At 35.4% G+C, this 11,659-nt stretch overlaps 1 protein-coding gene across 1 annotated transcript in view; it reads right to left on the bottom strand.

The window, feature by feature from the left end:
- Nucleotides 1–4,929: 4,929 nt before the first annotated feature.
- Nucleotides 4,930–11,659, bottom strand: part of LOC113229085 — a 14,083-nt gene continuing 7,353 nt past the window's right edge. Inside the window, exons 5-7 of the mRNA XM_026462579.1 lie at nucleotides 8,875–8,955; nucleotides 7,886–7,989; nucleotides 4,930–6,549 (exon numbers count right to left, since the gene is read on the bottom strand). Coding sequence (XP_026318364.1) covers nucleotides 6,039–6,549; nucleotides 7,886–7,989; nucleotides 8,875–8,955 — 696 coding nt within the window. The 3' untranslated portion in view covers nucleotides 4,930–6,038. The remainder of the gene's footprint in view (nucleotides 6,550–7,885; nucleotides 7,990–8,874; nucleotides 8,956–11,659) is intronic.

Genomic DNA, 11,659 nt, shown 5'->3' with positions numbered 1-11,659 from the left:
TTCAACGTATTTGACTCGTTTCTTTTTTTCGTTGTCTTCGCTAGTATTTCCTATTTGGGTAGGGCTTTAAATTTAACTAACGGCCACAACAAAGGACGGCCGCGCGGACTCATATTTATCACAACGAACGGCTATTGAGATTAAACAAAGACATTAGCCGCCATTCAGTTCAGCACGACCTTTAATAAATTAAAAATTAAATGTAGTTAATTATTTTCAAATTAGGTACAAATTCATTGATAATTTAACGTTACATTACATTTCTATTACATTTTGTTAGCAGAAAATTATTATTATTAATTAATTATGAATTAAATCAAATAAAATTGAATTTAAGGTACAATTAAGAATTAATTAGTTAGTGGATTCACTCACTTTCGTTAGAAAAAACCAATGTCTTTTACGTATTATGACAAAAAAATCATCTACTCTATTCACGAAGAATATGCTAGACGCACTACACTGCCTATATGGAGCCTTTTCTATCTTTTTTCACTTCCTTCACCCGTACACTTTGTAAATATATTAGACATTTTTTAAAAGGTTATAAAGTTACATTACTATAATTTTCTATGACTATAATTATGACGGTACACCCTCGAAAATCGTAGATTTTTTTAGTGACCAATTAACGGGATGAATAGTCGTGCGTCTGGTGGTAAGCAACGCGCCTACCAGTAACAGTTGCAGTGCCACTCAGAGCTTTAAATCGCAAAGATCTAGACTCAACTCCCCACACGTAGGAACACGAAAAACCCCCAAATGAGTTGTTTTACAACTCTATTCCCCACAACATCCCCAATCAAGTTTGTAATCACTGTCGCCGATCACTTTTTTAGCCTAATTTGGCACCACTGTTATTAAAAAGGAACACTTAGAAAAAAATCATTAAGATCCGGTTGGATTCGAACCAACGTCTTCTAGCAAACCGTGGCAGACGCCATGACAACTAAGCTTTGCTAGACGTTGGTTCGAATCCAACCGGATAGAAGTGATTTTTTTCAAAGCGTTCAATCTTCGTTTAATAAATTATTACAAACTAGTAGAGTAATTTCGTAAAAAAATAATGGAATATCGTGGAGGTGAAATATCCTTACATTCAATAAAACTTAATTATGTGGAAAAAATATTTTTTCTTCTGGTGGTAAGCGACACACCTGTCCATAACAGTTGCAGTGCCATTCTGAGCATTCAATCGCAAAGATCTGGAACCTGCCAAGTCCCATGTGCCTTCAGGTTCACCACAAGAAGTAACGTGACCATATCTATGTTCACGTTACTTCTTGGCGGTAGAAATAGGTTAGGTGACAGTATTTCCCTTAACGTTTTTTTTTTCCATCTCAGCCTACCCGCCTGAGCACAATGATTGAAGTTACAATTTTAAATAACTAATTTAGTCTCGTTGTGATTGGTTCTACAAAGAATCTTTTTAGGCTAAATTTATTAAAATCAATTTTCTTTTTCAATGTACAGTGATCACAGTAGTAACTAGTGTTGAGTCATTAAAAAAATTCCATTTTGAAAAAATCATATTTATCAGGAGATTAAATAATTTTTCGGATATTTTTCCACATTTGACGTTGACTCCTGTCAAAAGTTGAAGTTACTGAACGAAAATGATTGCGCCATTATTTTTTGTAAGTGGCTTATAACTGTATAAGTTTATTTTAAAATTGACGCTAAACAAAAATTCAAAAGATATTTCTAAACGTAGAACATATTGAGCCTTCAAAATTATATATTTCCAGGTTTTCCAATTTTTCGGGAAGTTTCCACTATTTAAAATTTTTCGGAAAATTACCCAACAATAGTAGTAACTACCAATTTCAATAGACCTTTTCTCATTCATCTCTATTGAAAGCTGAAACCAATTCACAAAGGAAAAGTCGTTGTCAGCTATCAGATGTACGTGGATCTCACAAACGGCGATTACGGGATAGGATTCCGCGCACGCTCGCCTATTTCAGACGCCAGATTCTCGAAACACTTCTTATGCAACACGAGTGAGTAAGTTTTTCGAAGTTGTTTATGTAAGACGTCGAGGGATGGCAGCCTAATGGAAGAACGGTTGTTTCTTAATTAAGATGCCGATGGTTCGGATCCCTATGGAAGCGTGTACATAGGGCCTTAACTATTAAGATACGTATGTATATACCTCTCGATTAAGGACCATTCTGTATACCACTGGCTGATCTGGGATCAGACCCTTAACTGAGAAGTTTCCTGTGCACGCAAAGGTTATAGTGTACCCTAAGGTTCGATCGGGAGGGTCACTATAATCAAGACTAATGTAGAAACATATGGTGCTGACCCACTGTTGGAAACGAGTCTCCTCAAAGAGAGTGGCTGTTCTAACGCGGGTTGGGTTGTGAACCTTCTTTGACAAGCGGATTTCAATACAATGGTCCAATTTCAATGAATCCCAGGTCTGATCCCAGATCAGCCAGTGGTATACAGGGTTGTCACTGACTTCACCCGGTTCTCAAGAGGTTAGTGCCTCGGGTGAAAGGCGCCGGGGGCACGTACAGAGCCCTCCCTATTTTCCATATAGGTACCGGAGCTGTAGGTACACTTACTTCCTGTTGCACATTACACAACCAACGGTTGCCAACGCTAATACAACGCGCCTTCCAGTAGTGGGACGTATGAATGAGATCTTCATCTGTTATTTATTTTGTAGACCATCATAATTGGACTGAGAAGTATAGCCGTAATCAGGAATAGCACCCATTTGTCTCGTCTAATTTTATAACTATTTTACTCGACTTCAAGACAAGGAGGTTCTCAATTCGACTGTATTTTTTGCACAGACCACATAAATACTCATAATAGACTGGTTAGTGGGCGAGGTCCGCGTTACCTAGCTTATGATCAGACGGTGATATGAGTGTCAACAGCGCGTCTGTCGTCGGCGCGAATTGTGCCATTATATCAAGTCGCGTGAGAAGCCAAAGTTTAAAAAATACTTCCGGAGTGATTTCATTTCATCGGTAAGTACTAAAACTCTGTGTCTGTTTCTAATATTTTGAACAATACAATACTATAATTTCGAAACAAAACTATTTTCTTGCAACCCGGTAATAACAATATACATTGGTTGCTAGCCATCGCCGCCGTCAAATGAACAATTTGAATGACGCTCAATGAATTGCTTGCACTAGCGTCGTATTACACTTGGTACTGTGTCCGCGTGTTGTAATCAAATTATCGATATGTAGAAACTCTGTATTTAGAAATCCGGTTTTGGTTCAAGTTTTTTTATTTTAGCGGTACCAATGTGTAAACATAAATTATTTGCAGGTGTTTAAAAGCTAACAATTTTGATCGTTTAGATTACTTAAATGTTTGGTCCTAACACCCGCATTTTTTTAAAATTTGAAATCTAAGTAAAAACGATATATTAATGGAAAAAAAAGGAAATATAGATAGAAGAGGCACAGTATCGATAATTTTACAATGCACGTAAGCTCGTGGAGTATATAATGAAGACTTTATGTCATTGGAGATTTTCTTTCCCTTATCTACATGATTCCTATTTCACTACTTGCTTATTATTTGTCACCTTCGTCCGCTTTAGTTCTTATTTTTGTCACAGGCAAGATTTACATTTGCAGTTTTTGTATTGATTTTTTTTAGTTTCCCGCCGGATCCTTTTTAAAAGAGAAATGGGCTGAAGCAACTGGCAGTAAAAGCTGGGTACATACTAAATGTAGCACCATTTCGACGCCGGAAAGCGATCTTGTCGTATCTCGAAAAATAGGACTTTACACCAGGGCCGAAAAACTATTTCAAAAAATTATTTCTCTTTAATTTGAATTAGTAGAAAGTCAATTTTAAAGTATGATTATGTACATCATACTGTATAACAAATTTTGCTATAGGCATTTTATGACATCACATTAAATTATACACATATGAATAACAACCGAACAATTCATTAAGAAATGAATCATTTGGTTAATCGGGTAATATATGACTTGAAACTCAGAGTCGTCTTCACAAATTATAAACCACATCTAAATGTGAAAACATTTCTGAAGCATTGTCAGTTATTTTTTGTCAAGTTTTCATGAAACAAATGATTCGCTTCTTCGCCTTCGGAAATAAATATCTTCATTTTTCTTGACAAGCTCGTCGACGCTATAGATGTAGTCATGTTCAATCAGTTCAGGAAGAGGTAATTGTCGATCAAATATATCATATTTCAGGGAGAACAAAGATTTTTACGATGACTGTGTTTTAATATTTCAACCCTTCAAAGTGATCGGATTGACTTGAAATGTAGTAGGTTAGTGAAAGTACGATGACAGTATAATAAATCATCAATGCTGTGATTGTAGCACGTCGCTACGTATACGCACACGCCTGCGTATCTAATATCAATTAATATTTGCATGTAGTAAAACCTTATGCGTATTTGGTAACAAATATGTGAATGTAAAAGTTAGCTAAGCTAGTTCTCGAAGAAATTGCTTTAAATGCCGTTTCCATATACTCCGTAGTTAACCCTAATTATAGCAAATTATAAAACAATGCCTAGTTCAATATTCCGCTGGTTATGAAACATAATATCGATATCAATTAAATGTCACATCCCTATCTGTACATTGTCAACTTTTTGATTTTGTTCCAAGAAGTTTATGTTCATAGGATTTTTAATTTTTTTTGTGACTAGTAATAATAAAACCTTATTAGATCCAAATAGGTTTCAATTCTTTTTACCAAAAGTTTTTTATTATTGTCTATTTTCGTTTGATAATTTATAACCAATCAAAATAATGTTATCTTATTGTAAGATTACGTTTTTTACGTTTAGGTTTTGATACAAATGTAGCTTGATGCCATTTCCATTCTTTTCTTTCTTCCAGCATAGCATAGTCATCGAAGTTCATCGAACACATTATTTAAGCTTAAGAGGGTACCTCAAAGAACGAGAGAGAGTTACTAAAAAAAGGTACGTTATTAAAAAGTATATATTTACAAAGGCGATGAAATTATAAAAATAATGACACAGTTTTATATAACACAAAATAAATGGTCTGACAAAAAAATGATAGCACAGAAGTATTTTACAGTACACATTTAATATTATTACTCAAACAGTTTATATGACACATGAATACAACGTTAAGAGCGTCGTTATCGACTAAAGTGTCATACACAATGTCCTCGCTGTATTGTTAAAGCAATTTAATAACATAGTATACCTGAGAACTGCGTGTAGACTATATGTATTGTAACAAACTGAGCATATTAGGCATAGTGTATTGTTTCCGGACAATTCCGACCCTTAAATGTATATACAGACATCTTGATACTAAAGCGTAATATTCCGCACGATAACAGTGTAAGAAAGAGACTGCGGAACTCATCTTCAAGGTCATACAAGAACAGACGGAGTAAAATCGACACAGATCCGACGTCGACAAGCGCCCTATTGCGACGGGGCAGCGGATGTCATTGATCAGTTTGCAAATTTTGGGATAAATGTGAATTTATTAACTAATAGGGCTTCGGTAAAATATCAAAATTTAGCAGGTTCTCTGTAGTACATACACAGAAATATCTCAACATTAAAATTATGTACAAAGTTAGATATTTCATTCTTAAATAATTCATTTTGGACTTTTATTTTACCCTTTTTTAGCACGTTCTTTGGACAATATCCTTAGGTGTATCGTATATTTTTTGCGACACAAATATCTCGCTTTAAAGGATTCTGTTATAACTCTTTGAATTCCCAAACCTCTAGATTTGCTTCAGGTCTGGTCGAGTCAATTGTTACCCCAACCAACAAGCAATTTCAAATGTACTTTCTGTATTTGATGCTTTCATAAACTGTTTTTGATGATCATACCGGCAATGAAACTATTAATAAAAAGCAATGAAGCTGCTTGAAAACTTTAATGGTCTTTTATAAGAACACCTTCATATTACTTGACCAAAACTCTAAAGAGTCAATATCAAAATGAAGTAGTATAAAATGAGGCAGGAATGAAATGATAAATGTAAAATATTATTTTTATAGCAACTAAAATCTATCTTTCATCGATAGATTCTGAATTATGCGTAACAAATTCTTCATTGTTACTTAAAATACTATCTATTATACTATCTTCTTCATTATTTGTTGTGTTTCCTCCATCTTCTTTAAGAACTTCATTCAAGACCTCGTCAATTACGCCTTCAGTGTCTTCATTTAATTTCTCTTCACTAATGTCATTGTATTCTTCACTTTTGGAAAGTTCACCGTTCTGTGAAACTAATTCTTCACTATTAGAAGTTACCATTTCACTGCTTTGAGAAACTTCTTCATCTTCGTTGTCTGCTTCAGGAATTTGAAGCATGCCGTTCATTTCAGGTTTCTCAATAATTTCATTCACCAAAGTGTCGTTCTCTTTAATACCATTTGAATGTATATCAGTTCCGTTGGGTACGTTGACGGGAATACTGTTGGTTGTAGGGGCGTTGGAATTTTTCCCTTTAATGGGATCAAGCACGATGTCGTCTTGTTGCTTTGGACCGTTTTGTATTGGAGGAAATTTGTCTCTGAAATGAAAATAATCTTAATAATGTATCAAACAACCACGACAATCACTGTACTATTAGTGCTTAAGTAACAAACTCATCAGTTTCAAAGAGTTAGTTTTCAAAATTCTTTCGACCAGGAATCGAACCCGAGACTTCATTATTAAGCGTCCATAGTACGGTCGCACGGATCACAAAATGTCGTTATATGTAGATAGACACGTTATACATATACAAACATTAAAAAACTCTATAGTAAATAATTATATAGATGTTTTAGACAAACAAATTCACTCAAAATAATCAAAACGTACTTATAAAAGAATGAGTAAAAAGTTTTCAAAACTCTTAAAATAGATTGTTGTTTATTATTATCGTTTAGAAATAACTGAAAAATGCAAAATGAATCGCTTCCGTTGATTTTTGTCCGACAAATAAGCAAATGTTCTATAACACACTTTTGCATAGAGTATTTGTTCTACAATAACCTTTAACTTCGTAATTAACCAATTTTGTATTCCAACGCGGACCTAGTTCCAGACTTTTTGTCTTTTTTTTTTGCCGACAAAAGCCATTTTATTTTTGTGCATTGTATTGGTAAGTATTACGTTTCCGTTACTACTCATAAAAGCTTAACATATTCCATTGACTCATCTCATCAAACTGTCGAAATAGCTAAAATACACCAATGTAGATATTTCCACGCTGTAATTTGTCAGTTTTCTTTCTGTTTGTATATCGGATTTCATAAATGAACCAAGTTTGCATCAATAAAATGTAGACGCTCATGTGAAGATAACAAACAAACTTTTAAAACATACAATCATACACTTTACGCCTTTTCCCCACAGTGGTAGGCAGAGATCTCTGTCTTCCCCATCTTTCGCATCATCAACTCGCATTAATCACACACTCTCGTCGGAACGACTTTCGTGGTAGAGTAGCTTGCACACCGGTTTTCATGGTGTCGCCATGTCTAAAGTCCCGGGTTCGATCCCTGGCCGAGTCATTGTAGAAAACTAACTTTTCTATATTGTCTCGTGTCCTGGTGTTTGTGGTACCGTCGCTGTTTCCGATTTCCATTAAACAAAGCTACTTACTTTAAGATCAAAGCAACGTATATGATGTTGTCTAATATTTATTTATATATTTATATTTATTTATTCTTTCACTTATCCTCTGCATATGTCTCAATCACTTAAGCATCTCTTTTCTAACTTCATTACTACGTCTTCTTCCACGTCACAACGGTCTCTTATCTCTTTTTAGAATAACAACCAAAAACTGGGAGGCTACTTCACCAATATTTATTATGAACGAAATGAATGAGCAATGATTACCTTCTTGTGATGTTTACCTATGTTTCTCCTCGTACTTGCTGGGTACCAGGTAGCAGTTGGACTCGTGCCAAATAACCCTCCGTTTGCTCACCCACGGCCACTGCAGGCTCCAGTTCGAATTCTGGAACGACAGTAACAATGCGCTGTTAGTTTTTATGTGGTGCAATGTTTACATACTCATTAGCAACTCTCGTATAACGCAAACGAAGATAGTTTAATATTTGTTTCAGAGCGTAAGTTTTCGGTTACGATTGCAACAAAAACCGAAATTAGATTTTGCGACGCGAATAATAAATGAGTTAAAACTGATATTTTATTTCTTGGTCTACAAATCACAACGCAATCTTGAGACTACAGTGCCAGCTGCGCCCATTGAAAGTAAATTTAAACGTAAAAAGATTATGATTTAATATAAAAATTCTAGCATATTGGAATCATAACTTCAGTTGTTCCTACAAAAAAAAAATGCTATATTATATGAAATCTATAATAAATTACATACATACGTACCGCTATGCTTATCGTCTATTAAGGTAAGCAGAGATTATGGCCCTTCGGTATGCCTCAAATTAAATTTTGAAAAATGCGTTTGTATATCGAATTTCCACTTAGAGACTTCGGTGGCCCAATTGTTTACACTATGGGCGCTGGATGAGAAGGGCCGGGTTCGATTTCTGGTACGACCTATTTAAGAAATGAACTTTTCTAAATTAGTTCAGGTATAGTACAGGGTATTTGAAGTAAGGATTTAAGAGAAAAGGCAGACCAAAGAAAAGATGGATGCATTGAGTGAAAGATGACATTGACAAGAAAGGTGTGAGTATATAAATGACGGCTGATAGGGGAGAGTGGAAGAAAAATACATGTTGTGCCGATCCCACCTAACGTGGGATAAGGAAAGGAAAAAGAAGAAGACAGTACAGGAAAAAGAAGACAGGCAGGGTATTTCTTAGTTTGAGACCAGACAATTGGTGTGGAACAATATTATTATTATATTGTAACTTACAACTTTGCAGTGGATGCGTCGCTTACGCGCCTTCTCCTCCTCTCTTCTCCGCTCCTCGTCGCTATCGTAGCCCTGCTCCAGCTACAATCAATAAAATGGACCCCTTTACTACTTCAACACCTCCAGTAGAACCCAATATTTTTGTTCTACATGCTGTCAAATCGCATAAGGCTTTTTCCCGGTCAGATCTAAAAATAATGTTCATGGACATTTCACGTGCTTCAAAAAAAAGTTACACGGGGTATCTGCTGGAAATCCTTATGACATTAAAAAGCTCCCCGTATTCACTTGGTATCAAATTTAGCTTAGTGGAGCAGAACAATCATCAAGACATCGATACACAAAACAATTTATAGTTCCCCATTCAAAATGCACTTTAATAGATAAAACGAAGCTTTAGGATAATTAATAGTTTCAGGCGTTACTTTGTAGAAATCCATTATCCGCAAACCGTAGAATTTCTTCGGCCGAGTGTCGAACTATCAACAACTCCTGAGCACGCCTCGTAAAGAGGCGAAACACGTGTCGGGTGTCTTTTTGGTGTTGGTGTTTGTAGAAAAGGATGCTTAGATGGTTCGGACATGTAGAGAAAATTAATGAAAGCAGATTGACGAAACAGGTTTATAGGGTGAGTGTGGTAAGGGCTGACCAAGGCGAAGTTATCATGACCAATTAAGGCCATCCTAAAGAAGGGCCAGGTCAAGAATACCCTTAACCGACGAGCGTGTATGAAAGCACTGATTCCTGTTGACGAGGCGAAGTATATGTGTCAGGACTTTAGCAAGTTTGAGCAAGACTGTTGTCTATGCCTACCCCGATGGGAAAAAGGCCTGAATTATATGTATTTATATATGCATGTGTTTGCAGCTATAGTTATGTTTGTGTATATATTTTATACGGTGAGAGTGTGGTAAAATTCATTAAAAAAAAACATTCAACATAGGCACAGCTATTTTCCACGATTTAACCATACACTGGGTTCGCAGATTAGCAAAGTAATTTACCTCCATTTTTATTAATGAAGCTTGAATTTGCAATATCAAAAAGCGACAGTTATAGCCTCTTACTAGGCTACCACTACCGTCTAACCAATACGTCCAAATATTTTTTTTTTTACTTTAATGCTAAATATTCAAATTCAAATTCAAATTATTTATTTTCTCAGATAACAGGATCCATTGGTGTTAGTAAAAAAATAAAGGAACAAACTTATAGACTATTGTTAGTATGAAATTATAATTATAAATTACTTAGAAACTAAAATGTCATGTACTTACGAGGCATCTCGTGCGGAATCATTGTCCGTACGAGATGCCTCAGTACAGGCGCTCTGTGGTCGTTTGCAACAACTCTCAGAATGCTGTTGCCACTACCCCGGAGCCTACTAACCAAAGATGCTACCTTTCTCCGCAAGACCGCATTAAAGCAGCTTGTATGGGATAGAGCAAACATTGCAGAGGCACTGCAGTACCAAAATATGTAATGACTATTATAATTAAACTATTTCGATTCGTGAAATATAAAAATATAATTCAATTAAGGCTTCATCCATGACCTTAAAGGTATATTTTTAAATAGGAGATGCGGTGTTCCTCAGGGACCTAAGTTTAAGTACCGGCGAACGATACGTGCCGTATCCAACAGCCCCGCTTTCTGTATCTATTGAAGCGACAGGCCACTGAACTCCATGTGAAAGATTTTGTTCATGGAAGTAGTGCCATCTTACCTATTTCTGCGGCCAAGCAGTATCGTGAGCATTACTGCGTTTCGATTTTACAGGGTAAGGGTGCTGGTGAAATTATAGACACATCAACTTATGTCTCAAGGTGGTGCTTCTCAGATCTTTGCTATTTTAAACTCTGAGTGGCACTGCTACTGTTATGAGCAGGTGCGTCGCTTACCACCAGGTGTATAATCCTAACTACATTATTTATACCGCAGCCTTCGCCGGATCCATCCGTCAATAAACAACTTTATCGAGTTTAGCAAGTGAACTTGATCTGAGTTGGGTAGACTTCGAGCTTTGGGTTGTCAGTTGTAAAGAATTGCGTTTTAAACCAATTTCATGGATCAGGTGGCTGGCATACTTTCTATATTCTTCATGCTTTCGCCAAACAATGAACTTGGCTATTCAAAGGGTAAGCGATTCCAGCCCATTGGGCACGACACCCCAGAGCACGATTGTTCGTCCCGTAACTGGTTATCGTAAAAAAATTAAGACAACTGTCTGAAGGCTAAAACTAACTTGCAATATATGTTGTAATTTATAGATTATTAGGTATAGATATTATTTTAAAGAAATGAATAAATTACATAAACTTTATGCATACAATCATTATATTGACATAATTATTATTTAATATGTTGGAATGAAACTATTTTAATAATATGTTCCTACATTATTTCACATAACTACATTGACTATGTTAAAATTACGTTGTACAAAACTTGTACTGGATATTTGTAATTTTTTGAAATGTAACATTTATTACTATTTGTAACGATTCTTGTAATACAATATGTTGTATATAATAATGTAAAGTTTGCAAGATAATAAAATAAATCTAAATCTAAAATCTAACTCAGTCGGTCGGGTCCATAGTGACATTAGGTCCAGATAGGAGCCCGAAATGTTGGTTTGCTTAAAACATTAAATATACGTAATTTAGGTCCATAAAAATAGTTTTATTTTTAAGGATAGATAGATAGACAACACACTTCATTGTTAACACACAAAAAAATTAAATGTTGTTGTAATTCACCTATTTTTCCATTCTGGCAAATG

Source organism: Hyposmocoma kahamanoa, unplaced genomic scaffold (assembly GCF_003589595.1).
Source record: "Hyposmocoma kahamanoa isolate Upper Pololo Valley unplaced genomic scaffold, ASM358959v1 277, whole genome shotgun sequence".
Classification (NCBI taxonomy): Eukaryota; Metazoa; Arthropoda; class Insecta; order Lepidoptera; family Cosmopterigidae; genus Hyposmocoma; species Hyposmocoma kahamanoa.
This window is presented reverse-complemented; position numbering and strand designations above follow the sequence as displayed.